Raw genomic sequence first — 14,170 nt, 5'->3', positions numbered from 1 at the left:
CAGCACCAAGGTTACTCTACAGAGGGATCCAACTTTACATAGGCCCACCCAGAAGTGGGGATCTATACAGATAATACTTGGAGAATAAGAACAAAATCTATTTATCATAGTGTCTTTTAAAGGCTTTTTAGTTTAAAGAGAAAAATCTAGTGCTAGGCATGTCCTTGCTGTACTGCAAAGGGACGAAAGACATTTTCAGTGTAATATTAGCTTTTTAGTTATTCTACTGATAAATCAATGATTCAGCTCCCATTGCTCGCTCCAAAAATTATAAAATACCTTAGTCAATGTCACACCTAACATAACAAGTAAAGTGGAAGAAGAGAAAGTCATGAGGGAAAGTCAGGGCGTTCCATATGATTTTGTGAGTAGCAAAATATTTTATTCTTTTGGTGGCCCTTTGACCACAAAAGCCAGATACTTTCAATGTAAAACATATTTTTGTACAATGGTAGGATAATAAAATACTTATTTAATTCCAGAAACAATAAGTGCCCAATTTATCAAAGATAATCTATCTTTATTGTGAGTATTCTTTTCTTAGTCAATGTGTACTATCAGATGTTTCATAGAAGTCTTACAATCAGTTGAAATGTATCATTAAGCCTGCTGTTGTAAAAACCATGCATTATTCCTACCACTTCCAAGTGACAACCAGAAGCTGACATTATGACAAAACTTAGCAATTTCCTTCCTGTTTTACATAAGAAAAAGGTTCAAAGCAGGAAAAAGTAAATGAGCATAAATAATGTGTCATGGGTAGGAGGTCTAGCTGGGAGTTTAACAGAATTTTTTTAAAACCATATTCAAACTGCTAGTATGGCATTAATCACACATTCCACTTTTATTAGAAATTAGGGAAGGGATCAATTTCCACAGTTGCAAGTTACCCTTAATTTGATACACACACTTTCACAGTTTAATAGAGGTGTGAAATTGTCCAAGAAAAATTATGACAAATATCAGATTTCTTGCTTGGCTCCATAGCAAGTTTCTTAGCAAGTTTCTTAGCAACACCAAATATAAATGAAAAAAAGAGGAAGAATATCATCTGATGATACCTTCATTAAAATGTTGAATGAAGATTAAATTAAATGAATTGCCACATGCCATGGACAATGTACATTTCTTCTCATGATGAAAGACTGTCAGTGAAAATCTTATTTCCTAAGACTCTACACTCCCCCCAGATATTAGTATTTCAAGGAAAAAAGAAGCTACATTCTATTATTAAATTAAACAACTGAAACTCCATAGAACCAATTCCTGTGCCATACCATACCTCGCTTAGTTTTTTCATTCTGTATTTGTTTCATGATCAGCCTTTAGATATTGCCTAAGTAGTTTTTTCAGTTTTGAGTTGCACATGAAAGAATTTTATTTAAACTTAAAATAAGAAAATGCAAATGAGAAATGTGTCTTCTTGCAGACATGTGTATCCTTTGCAATGCGTTAAAGTGCAGCTTGCTAATTTGCACCTCACTACTCTGGATATGCAATAATTCAACTCCCCAAAATGGCAGGTTCTCTACAGTTCTTGACAAAGATCAACTAATGTTGCTGTGAAATCTCAAAAAATTCCATTAATTTTACAAAATATATTACAGAATATTACTTGTAAACTATTAAATAATTACAGCTAGCATGAACGAATAGGTACCATTAAGGTTGAAGGAGTTTCCTTTTATAAAGGGCATTTCCATTTAACTACAAGTCTGCACACTGTTCATCTTTCAGGTTCCCCAACCTTGCCAAGCTCAGCATCAGAAACAAGCTCCCTACAGATCAGGACCCACTGACTCAAAGCAGAACTAGTCTCTACCAGAACAACAGATGCAAAATCTCCACTGCTTCAATGATCAACAACTCCTGTAACAGACGTTTCAAGACCCATGAGTCCTACACATGCCTATGACAATGTGCTATACCTCATCCAGTACATCAAACACCACAACAAGAAGTACGTGGATGAAACTAAACCATCACTATGCTCTCGAATGAACTCACCCAAAAAAATGATAAAAGACAAAACACCCCTATCACCAATGGGTGAACACTTCACGAAACTATCACTCCATATCTGACCCCTCAGTCCTCTTCCTCAAAGGAAACCTGCACAACACCTTTGAATAGGGTCACCAGATGTCCTGTTTTTTTATACGGACAGTCCCATTTTGGGGGACTTTTTCTTATATAGGTGCCTATTACCCCCCACCCCCCGTCCCATTTTTTCGAAGTTGCTATCTGGTCACCCTACCTTTGAAAGATGAGCATGGGAACTTAAATTCCTAACTTTGCTAGACACCAAAAATCATGGACTTATTAGAGGCATTACAACAATCTTCAGGTTTCAGAGTAGCAACCGTGTTAGTCTGCATTCACAAAAAGAAAAGGAGTACTTGTAGCACCTTAGAGACTAACAAATTTATTTGAACATAAGCTTTCGTGAGCTACAGCTCACTTCATCAGATGCATTCAGTGGAAAATACAGTGGGGAGAGTTATATACATAGAGAACATGAAACAATGAGTGTTACCCATACACACTGTAAGGCGAGTGATCACTTAAGATGAGCTAATATCAGCAGGAGAGCTGGGGGGTGGTGGTGGTGGTGAGAGAAAACCTTTTGTAGTGATAATCAAGGTGGGCCATTTCCATCAGTTGACAAGAACGTCTGAGGAACAGTAGGGGGTGGGGAAATAGTTTTACTTTGTGTAATGACCCATCCACTCCCAGTCTCTATTCAAGCCTAAATTAACTGTATCCAGTTTGCAAATCAATTCCAATTCAGCAATCTCTCGTTGGAGTCTGTTTTTGAAGTTTTTTTGTTGAAGAATTGTCACTTTTAGGTCTCTAATCGAGTGACCAGAGAGACTGAAGTGTTCTCCAACTGGTTTTTGAATGTTCTAATTCTTGACGTCTGATTTGTGTCCATTTATTCTTTTACGTAGAGACTGTCCAGTTTGACCAATGTACATGGCAGAGGGGCATTGCTGGCACATGATGGCATATATCACATTGGTGGATGTGCAGGTGAACGAGCCTCTGATAGTGTGGCTGATGTGATTAGGCCCTAAGATAGTGTCCCCTGAATAGATATGTGGACACGGTTGGCAACGGGCTTTGTTGCAAGGATAGGTTCCTGGGTTAGTGGTTCTGTTGTGTGGTTGCTGGTGAGTATTTGCTTCAGGCTGGGGAGCTGTCTGTAAGCAAGGACTGGCCTGTCTCCCAAGATCTGTGAGAGTGATGGGTCGTCCTTCAGGATAGGTTGTAGATCCTTGATGATGCGTTGGAGAGGTTTTAGTTAGGGGCTGAAGGTGACGGCTAGTGGCGTTCTGTTATTTTCTTTCTTGGGCCTGTCCTGTAGTAGGTGACTTCTGGCTACTCTTCTGGTTCTGTCAATCTGTTTCTTCACTTCAGCAGGTGGGTATTGTAGTTGTAAGAATGCTTGATAGAAATCTTGTAGGTGTTTGTCTCTGTCTGAGGGGTTGGAGCAAATGCGGTTGTATCATAGAGCTTGACTGTAGACGATGGATCATGTGGTGTGGTCTGGGTGAAAGCTGGAAGCATGTAGGTAGGCATAACGGTCAGTAGGTTTCCGGTATAGGGTGGTGTTTATGTGACCATCGCTTATTAGCACCGTAGTGTCCAGGAAGTGGATCTCTTGTGTGGACTGGTCCAGGCTGAGTTTGATGGTGGGATGGAAATTGTTGAAATCATGGTGGAATTCCTCAAGGGCTTCTTTTCCATGGGTCCAGATGATGAAGATGTCATCAGTGTCGCGCAAGTAGAGTAGGGGCATTAGGGGACGAGAGCTGAGGAAGTGTAATTCTAAGTCAGCCATAAAAATGTTGACATACTGTGGGGCCATGCGGGTACCCATAGCAGTGCCGTTGATTTGAAGGTATACATTGTCCCTAAATGTGCAATAGTTATGGGTGAGGACAAAGTCAAAGTTCAGCCACCAGGTTTGCCGTGACATTATCGGGGATACTGTTCCTGATGGCTTGTAGTCCATCTTTGTGTGGAATGTTGGTGTAGAGGGCGTCTACATCCATAGCGGCCAGGATGGTGTTTTCAGGAAGATCACAGATGGACTGTAGTTTCCTCAGGAAGTCAGTGGTGTCTCGAAGATAGCTGGGAGTGCTGGTAGCGTAGGGCCTGAGGAGGGAGTCTACATAGCCAGACAATCCTGCTGTCAGGGTGCCAATGCCTGAGATGATGGGGCGTCCAGGATTTCCAGGTTTATGGATCTTGGGTAGCAGATAGAATACCCCAGGTCAGGGTTCCAGGGGTGTGTCTGTGCAGATTTGTTCTTGTGCTTTTTCAGGGAGTTTCTTGAGCAAATGCTGTAGTTTCTTTTGGTAACCCTCAGTGGGATCAGAGGGTAATGGCTTGTAGAAAGTGGTGTTGGAGAGCTGCCTAGCAGCCTCTTGTTCATATTCCGACCTATTCATGATGACGACAGCACCTCCTTTGTCAGCCTTCTTGATTATGATGTCAGAGTTGTTTCTGAGGCTGTGGATGGCATTGTATTCTGCACGGCTGAGGTTATGGGGCAAGTGATGCTGCTTTTCCACAATTTCAGCCCGTGCACATCGGCAGAAGCACCGTATGTAGAAGTCTGTTGTTTCAACCTTCAGGAGGAGTCCACCCAGAATCCTTCTTTTTGTAGTCTTGGTAGGAAAGTCTCCGTGGATTAGTATGTTGTTCAGAGGAGTGTTGGAAATATTCCCACTAGCTCTCCTTTCACCTATGACTGCATAGGTGTTAAATGCCCACTTCATTTTGAATGGTTTCTTTCAACACCTCATGCTTAACAATCTGTTCCACCTTGTATTTAGCCTTGACACTGATTACCTTTCCCAGATCTGAAGAGGAGCTCTGTGGAGCTTGAAAGCTTGTCTCTTTCACCAACAGAAGTTGGTCCAATAAAAGATATTACCTCACCCACCTTGTCTCGCTCATCTTTCAGGATGACAGCTTCTAGATCTCCTCTCTCCCCAGCAGTGAAATTTTTGGGAACATTTCAGAATTAATAGTTCAGTTGTTTTAGTGTATGAAGAGGAAAAAGTGACACTTCTGTCACTCTGTCTTTTTCAGATCACTCTAATGCTTTAGTAGGGATGGGTGGAAAGGTGAAATTTGGTGGAAAAGATAGCCTCTGGGTCTGAAATGTACTTTTCAGCTATGTAGTGAAAGCCTGTTTAGATTTGGATGAGTTATGAGGATTTTAAAATGGAACTTGTGTATGCAAAATGTAATGTACGATAAGGCTTGACTTTTTTTCTCCTGCAACCTACTATGGTTTCACAGGCACTGCACACGGTTGTTTTGGTTGAGTAAGGACAACCAACCTAATTCTCAATTATCGAGGGACAATCTCCACTCATTTGATATATTTTGCTTTCCACAACCAAATCTCTGTACAACTTTTCATGAGCGATGAACCCGAGAATTCGGATTCTAATATCTAAACTGTATTGTAAAATCTATTCACCTAAATTTGGGTTATTGCTGATTATGTACTCTATGTATCATATGACTTTTAGAAAACTAACTTTATATTTGTGGGTAATCTAAACACTATACCCAGATGTACAGACACTCTTTTCCCAACCTATCTATTATATAATTTTTTTAACATTAGCTTTAATAAAAATTTTAAATCTGTTTCTCTTTCTATACACTATCCCTAAACATTCTGTTGGCTGGGCACAAACAGCAAGTTATCTCAAGTGCCTATACGCAAATGCAAGAAGCCTGGGAAACAAGCAGGGAGAACTGGAAGTCCTGGCACAGTCAAGGAATTATGATGTGACTGGAGTAACAGAGACTTGGTGGGATAACTCACATGACTGGAGTACTGTCATGGATAGATATAAACTATTCAGGAAGGACAGGCAGGGCAGAAAAGGTGGGAGAGTTGCACTGTATGTAAGGGAGCAGTATGACTGCTCAGAGCTCCGGTATGAAACTGCAGAAAAACCTGAGTCTCTCTGGATTAAGTTTAGAAGTGTGAGCAACAAGGGTGATGTCATGGTGGGAGTCTGCTATAGACCACCAGACCAGGAGGAGGAGGTGGACGAGGCTTTCTTCCGGCAACTACTGGAAGTTACTAGATCGCAGGGCCTGGTTCTCATGGGAGACTTCAATCACCTGGATATCTACTGGGAGAGCAATACAGCGGTGCACAGACAATCCAGGAAGTTTTTGGGAAGTGTAGGGGACAATTTCCTGATGCAAGTGTTGGAGGAACCAACTAGGGGCAGAGCTCTTCCTGACCTGCTGCTCACAAAGAGGGAAGAATTAGTAGGGGAAACAAAAGTGGATGGGAACCTGGGAGTGACCACGAGATGATCGAGTTCAGGATCCTGACACAAGGAAGAAAGGAGAGCAGCAGAATACGGACCCTGGACTTCAGAAAAGCAGACTGACTCCCTCAGGGAACTGATGGGCAGGATCCCCTGGGAGAATAACATGAGGGGGAAAGGAGTCCAGGAGAGCTGGCTGTATTTTAAAGAATCCTTATTGAGGTTACAGGGACAAACCACCCCGATGTATAGAAAAGAAAAGTAAAAGGTGGATAGAAAGCTGGCTAGATTGGGTAGTGATCAATGGCTCCATGTCTAGTTGGTAACTGGTACCAAGTGGAGTGCCCTAAGGGTTGGTCCTGGGGCCGGTTTTGTTCAATATCTTCATTAATGATCTGCACCCTCAGCAAGTTTGCAGATGACACTAAACTGGAAGGAGAGGTAGATACGCTGGTGAGTAGGGATAGGATACAGACGGACCTAGACCAATTAGAGGATTGGACCAAAAGAAATCTGATGAGGTTCAACAAGAACAAGTGCAGAGTCCTGCACTTAGGAAGGAAGAATCCCATGCACCGCTACAGACTAGGGACCGAATGGTTAGGCTGCAGTTCTGCAGAAAAGGACCTAGGGGTTACAGTGGCCGAGAAGCTCTATATGAGTCAACAGTGTGCCCTTGTTGCCAAGAAGGCCAATGGCATTTTGGGGTGTATAAGTAGGAGCATTGCCAGCAGATCGCGGGACGTGATCGTTCCCCTCTATTGGACATTGGTGAGGCCTCATCTGGAGTACTGTGTCCTGTTTGGGCCCCACATTACAAGAAGGATGTGGAAAAATTGGAAAGAGTCCAGCGGAGGGCAACAAAAATGATTAGGAGACTGGAACACATGACTTATGAGGAGAGGCTGAGGGAACTGGGGATGTTTAGTCTACGGAAGAGAAGAATGAGGGGGGATTTGATAGCTGTTTTCAACTACCTGAAAGGGGGTTCCAAAGAGGATGGATCTAGACTGTTCTCAGTGGTAGCACATGACAGAACAAGGAGTAATGGTCTCAAGTGGCAGTGGGGGAGGTTTAGGTTGGATATTAGGAATAACTTTTTCACCAGGAGGGTGGTGAAGCACTGGAATGGGTTACCTAGGGAGGTGGTGGAATCTCCTTCCTTAGAAGTTTTTAAGGTCAGGCTTGACAAAGCCCTGGTTGGGATGATTTAGTTGGGGATCGGTCCTGCTTCGAGCAGGGGGTTGGACTAGATGATCTCCTGAGGTCCCTTCCAACCCTGATATTCTACGTTTCTATGTAGGAAAAATGATTGGAATTTCTCATCTAACATCCTATTCCACATGCATCATCTATGCATGGGTCTGTAAAAGGAATAAGTTCTTCAAATGGATCTCATAATATTTCTAAGGCATCTGGTGCACTGTATTTTGCATACCTTGCAACAAAAACTTTTAAGCCAGTAATACTTTTAACTGCACCGAAAATGTTAGAGCCTTTTTTTTTAAATGACCTTTGAGCACCTCACTTTGAGGTATACCCCAAAGAACCATGCTTAATTCACATTTTGCACACTTTATTGGATGTTTATAGAGATGGGACCTAGAGTCTAGACTATTGGAGACCAGGTTGAGGAAGAGCTGGAGGCTATTGGAGAGTTACAAGAAGAGAAAGGGACAATTGGAGGATCACAGTTTGGAAGATGGGGAGGAAGGAGAAGGGATATCTTATCCAAAACCTGAAAATAACCTTCAATTCAAAGCTCAGGCCATTTCTCTCCATTAAGGTTCAATCCACTGTTAATGAAATTACTGATGGGTGTTTCATATTATACCTCAGACTTTGTTTGCTTTTAGTGGGATGAAATCTGCCCCCAATGTTACTTTTCACTTAGTTGTTTTGTGGTTTAATGTAATTCAGGTCCAGGTACAAATCTCTAGACACTAGAAACAAAATAACAGTAATAAGTCATTATCTTCTCTCATGAATGATTGCGTCTCTACTGGATAAATCCATTTGAATGCACCTTATTCCTTCAACTTCTTAAGAAAGGGACAGGATGTAGGCTTATGTGTATCTCCCTTATAAAAGCCATTAGCAGACTCTGAGCTATACGCAAGTGTATGAAAAATACCAAAATCAAATAGTGGGTGCTTTTAATATAAAAGACAAAAGTACTAAACAGGAATCAAGGTATTTAGGAACTGAACTGAGCTTTACAGTACATCCAAATGTATAGCTTTAATTTAAAAATTATGATGGTGTAGTTTAGTATCCTTAATTTCTAGGCTTCTGTCTTTTTGAAGGGTAAGATTGTGCGTGTCTTGTAGGTTGCAGAGAACTTCACTGAGATATATATGAAAATGACTAACATTCTACCACCTTTAGTTGTTTAATTTAAATAACTACAATTTGATATTTTTCTTGGAAGAGTAAAGTTGTTACAAATACTTATAAAAAAGGATTTATTCCCAAAGATCAGAGTCACAGTGAAGGGCACTATTACCTAAACTATTACATAAAATTTCAAAAGTCAGTTTAGAGGAATATCAGGGGCTCTCTTATTATATTTATGTCTTGATTGACAGGGCCAGAATATTCTGCATATATGTTTCAGAGTAACAGCCGTGTTAGTCTGTATTCGCAAAAAGAAAAGGAGTAGTTGTGGCACCTTAGAGACTAACCAACTTATTTGAGCATGAGCTTTCGTGAGCTACAGCTCACTTCATCGGATGCATACCGTGGAAACAGTTTCCACGGTATGCATCCGATGAAGTGAGCTGTAGCTCACGAAAGCTCATGCTCAGATAAATTGGTTAGTCTCTAAGGTGCCACAACTACTCCTTTTCTTTTTGCATATATGTTGCTATTCAGGTATGGATGTAATACTCTGTCCCCTCTCATGTAAATGGTTGAGTGTCTGGAATATGCACTTGTGTTTGATTACTTCTTCCATATTCATGTGAACATTAAAATTTGTTCCTGAAGACACTCAAGCTCTTTCCATTCTAAGGGTAGAGATCTATTAACATGTACTTTGAAGAAAATGATTAACTCATTCAAAGAGAGGTATAATCTAGCAATGTGAGTAATCCTATAATATGTTGATTTTAACAATATACATTTTTATGACACTTTTCAGCCAGAAAAAACACAAAATACTTTACAAACTCATGTACAAACTGTACGCAGTACTGGGAATCACTTCACCCATCACTATGGTGCAGCCATCTCTGGAATGAAGAGCTGCTGCTGTTTAACTCACAATAAAACACTTCTTTTCTATGGACTCTGGTGATTAGTTGGTCAAACAAACAACTTCACATCTTCCATTAATGTCTGTACTGATTATTTTACTTCTTTCTTTAATTTGTCATCAATTTCTTCAATTGCCACATCTAGTAACAGTGTCAATCCGTCTGAAGGAGTATAACCAGGGAGAAATATTTTCTTTAATACCTCATTCTGCAGTACACTGAAGGCAATATCATTAGCAGAAAATTATCGAGTTCAAGTTAATTGTTTTTATGTCAATTGATCTTTGCCTTTCAAAGACAGACAGTGCTCCTAAACCAAACTGGCGATGTTCAGAGCTGGAAACTGGTTTTCTGTACTTTTTGAAATGAGTACAAATCCTAGGTAGCACATTAATTAACAGCTCAAGAACATTTATAATTTGCTTTTGAATTACCTGTTTTCATTACTCTAGTCCATTCACTCACTCATTTCCTGCCACTTCCTTCGTTTAAGGATCTTGAGTTAGATAAATTAATACACTAATGTTTGGTAATCACTAAACCTTTAGTACCTATTTGCAGTATTGATCAGCAGATTTTGCATGTAATGCAGTTAGAATAAGAAACAATACATCTGATGCTGTGAAAAGTTAAAAATACAAACTAGCTAAGCTTCACAGAACCACATTTTATCATATTTCCCACTCATCTTTTTAGAAGTTTCAAGATTCTAGCAAACTCATCTAATAAACTCAACTTCACCAAAGCATCACATTTCTTGTTGTTTTCGAATAAGTATAGCAAGAACCTTGATATTCCCATCATTTCTCTTTCAACCTTTTTATATAGTTAAAGTTCTCATTCAACAAGAAGAAAATCAGTGGGGAAACATGCTCAACATCTTAGATCTTTATAACACAAATGCAAGGAGTATGGGGAATAAACAGGAAGAAATTTAAGTATTAGTGCATAAGCTAAACATGGTGGCATAAAGCTTATGACTAGAATACTGGTACAGAGGGGACTTTGTTCAGGAAGGGCAAGCAGGGAAAAAAAGCAGAAGATGTTGCATTATACATCAGGCATATAGACACTTGTTCTGAGGTCCAAGAGGTGAGAGGCAAACCACTTGAAAGTCTCTGGATAAAGGGGGAAAATCAGAGGAGTTTTGTCATGCTGCAGTCTACTATAGACCATCAAATCAGGAAGAGGAGGTGAATGAGGCATTTCTAGAACAAACAACAGAAATATCCAAAACGCAAGACCTGATAGTAATGAGGGACTTTAACTACCAAGACTTCTGTGGGAAAAGTAATATGGCAAAACACAAAATCTCCAATATGTTCTTGGAATGTATTGGGCACAACTTTTTGTTTCAGAAAGTGAAGGAAGTAACCAGAGGAACAGCCATTTTAGACTTGATTCTGACCAACAGGTAAGAATTGGATGTGAATCTGAAGGTGGAAGAGAATTTGGGTGAAAGTGATCAAGAAATGATAGATTTCATGATTCTAAGGAAAGGAAGGAGTGAGAGAAGCAGAATGGACTTTAACAAACTCAGAGAATTGATAGATTTTCTTCCCACGGGACCTGACCTAAGGGAAACGGAGTTGAGGAGAGCTGGCAGTTTCTCAAGGGGACAATATTAAAGGCACAACTGCAAACCATCCCAATGGGAAGGAAAAATAAGAAGAATAGCAAGAGGCCAATACGGCTTCCCCCGGAAATCATTAATGACCTGAAAATCAAAAAGGAATCCTACAAAGAGTGGAAACATATACAAATTGCTAAGAAGGAGTACACAAGAATAGCATAGGCATGTAGGGACAAAATCAGAAAGGCTAAGGCAGAAAATGCATTACATCTAACAAGGACATAAAAGATGATAAAAAGCAGTTCTTTAAATACATTAGGAACAAGAGAAAGAAGAAGGAAAGTGTAAGTCTTCTACTTAGCAGGAAAGGAGAGCTAATAACTGATGATATCAAGAAGACTGAGGTGTATAATGCCCATTTTGCTTCAGTCATCACTAAAAAGGTATCTAATTGTGACCAGATACCAAGCCAGGAAGTATTGCGAGCACTTTGGAATACAGGATTAGAATTCAAAATAACTTTGACAAATTAGAGAACTTGTCTGAAATCAGTAAGATAAAATCAATAAAGGAAGGAAAAATTAGATGCCCAACTACAAAATGGGGAATAACTGGCTATGTGGTAGTACTGCTGAAAAGGATCTGAGGGTTATAGTGGATCGTAGGTTGAATATGAGTCAATGATGTGATGCAACTGCGAAAAAGACTAATATTCTGTGGTATATTAACAGGAATGTATGTAAGACATGGGAGGTAACTGTCCCACTTTGCTTGACACTGGTGAGGCCTCAGCTGGAGTAGTGTTTCCAATTCTGGGCACCACAAGTTAGGAAGGATGTGGATAAATTAGAAACTCCAGAGGAGAGCAACAAAAATGATAAAAAGTTTAGAAAACCTGACCTCTGCAGTAAGGTTAAAAAAAACTGGGCACATTTAGTCATGAGTAAAGATGAGTGACTGGGGACCTGATAACAGTCTTTAAATATGTTAAAGGCAAAAGCCAGTGTTTACTTTGTTTCATAATACCTACCTCCTTAAAACATGGTGAAGGGTTTCTGATTTGTTCAAGCATAGCCCACTTGACGGTTGCCTGTCGTATATTTCCATCATATTCTCTGGAACTCTGTGTACCACTAGGAGTACCTCTAGATCTTTCATATCCCGGTTCATTAAAATAGGGTTCTGCTACCAATATGAGGGACTGGACAGACACCAACACCTGTGGAGAGAAGCAGTAAATGAGTAAATGAAAAATAATTCAGTCCATTACATAGTGACCACCACTTGTTTTTAAAATATATTATATATTACAAGCTTTGTCTTCATTGCAAGAAATATTTTATGACAAATTAATTAATGTATGCTGTAAAATATGAATATTTCATACAAGTGGGGAATTGTGTTCCATCTGAAACAATTACCATACTTATACTAAAAACCATCATCCACACAACTGTAAACCTAGTCCAAGAAAAAATAAATTAGAAAACTGTACCATCATAAATATGTAAAGACATATTACTTCCAGAGCTAAACATTTTTTGAATAAATAGGCCTGGCCCCACGTGGATTTTTAAGCCGTTTGAACAAACTAACAATGGTTTCTTTTATTACATTTAAAAACTTAACCATTGTTAGTTTGTTCAAACTGCTTAAACATCCATAATCAATGGAGGTAAAAATTCTAGCTTTCAGGTCCAAGCATAGCACAGATGCAGCACATAAATTTTGAGACTAAAAGCCAAGCACTGTAAGTATAAATTGAATATTTATAAAATGAAAGAGTATAAAAGTTACACAACACACATTAAAATTAAATAGCTGAAGTGCAACTGCTTCACTATTACCAGTCACACCCTGATTCAGGATTCTGTGGTTTTCCTGCCACATCTCCTGATATTGCCAATGCCTAAAGCACCTCTCCCTAAAGTAACTTCGCTATTAGTGCCATGGTTAATTACTACAGAAGAAACTCAGCTCTTCACAGACCAAAAGTAGCTAAAATGAACTTTCAAAGTCGTAAAAAAACCCACAAAAGTTCTATAGGAAATACAAACTCAGTGTTCAGTAAGCTGACTGCACATTCACTATTCATTTTATTGGGATTTATATACACATGAAAGATATCTAACCATATGCACTAGGTAATCCTCAAAAAAACCCTCAGAAGTACCTACATGAAACACAACACTCCAACATACCTAATGTGCAGTAACAACATTCAGTTAGACCCATGGCCAGCAATCAAATAGATATTTAATGCTAAACTCCCTCTCCAAAAATTCACCATCACCACAATTCTCCCTTATTTTCAAATACCTAAATAAATTTTGGCTGAAAAAAATGTAAATTTAACAACCAATCACAGATGCAGGATTACTGAGAAATTTCTGAACACTTTTGGCACAAGAAGCCTACTAAAACAAATTGCTGAAAATTATTACTTTAAAATTACGAAAAACTGATAAACATTTTAATGCAGAAGTGCCTACGAACTGCAACTCTAATTATTTGTTTAAGTATCTAAGTGGCCACAATTTTATCTATAAAATAAAATTGTGCTGAGTGTTTGCCAATCACACTAAGTCAATATTAGCTGCGGGAACTCAGCACCTCTGAAAATTAGACATCTGTTTAGGTGTCCTAATATGGATTTAGGTGTTGAACTTTAGGCATGCAAGTTTAAAACTTCTGATCAATATCTAGTGCAAATTATAAGTGTATGTCTAAGTAAATGGAAGCGAGTTAGTTTCAGTGGAATTCCCTATGTAGCTTACTACCACAAAACATTATACTCCATTTGACATGGGGAAAAAAGCTTTGAAATTTAGATGCAAAGAAACCATTTAAAAGAATAAGTAGATGTCTGATCATTCTCTTTTTAAAAGAAAAAAGTATTATTTCAAAGTTTTTAGATCTACTGATATTATATTGGCTATATAATATAATGTAAATTGGTACTTTAGTTATTTGTTTGTAAAGATTATGGTTAACTGAAAGGGCCCAAATATTCTTCTCAGACACAC

The 14,170-nt window shown here is 39.1% G+C and overlaps 1 protein-coding gene across 1 annotated transcript in view; it reads right to left on the bottom strand.

The window, feature by feature from the left end:
• Window positions 1-14,170, bottom strand: part of BIRC6 (baculoviral IAP repeat containing 6) — a 320,172-nt gene that overhangs the window by 8,942 nt on the left and 297,060 nt on the right. The window contains 1 exon segment of the mRNA XM_073338417.2: window positions 12,175-12,363. Coding sequence (XP_073194518.1) covers window positions 12,175-12,363 — 189 coding nt within the window.

The sequence above is a fragment of the Lepidochelys kempii genome, chromosome 3 (genome assembly GCF_965140285.1).
Source record: "Lepidochelys kempii isolate rLepKem1 chromosome 3, rLepKem1.hap1, whole genome shotgun sequence".
NCBI classification, from domain to species: Eukaryota; Metazoa; Chordata; order Testudines; family Cheloniidae; genus Lepidochelys; species Lepidochelys kempii.
This window is presented reverse-complemented; position numbering and strand designations above follow the sequence as displayed.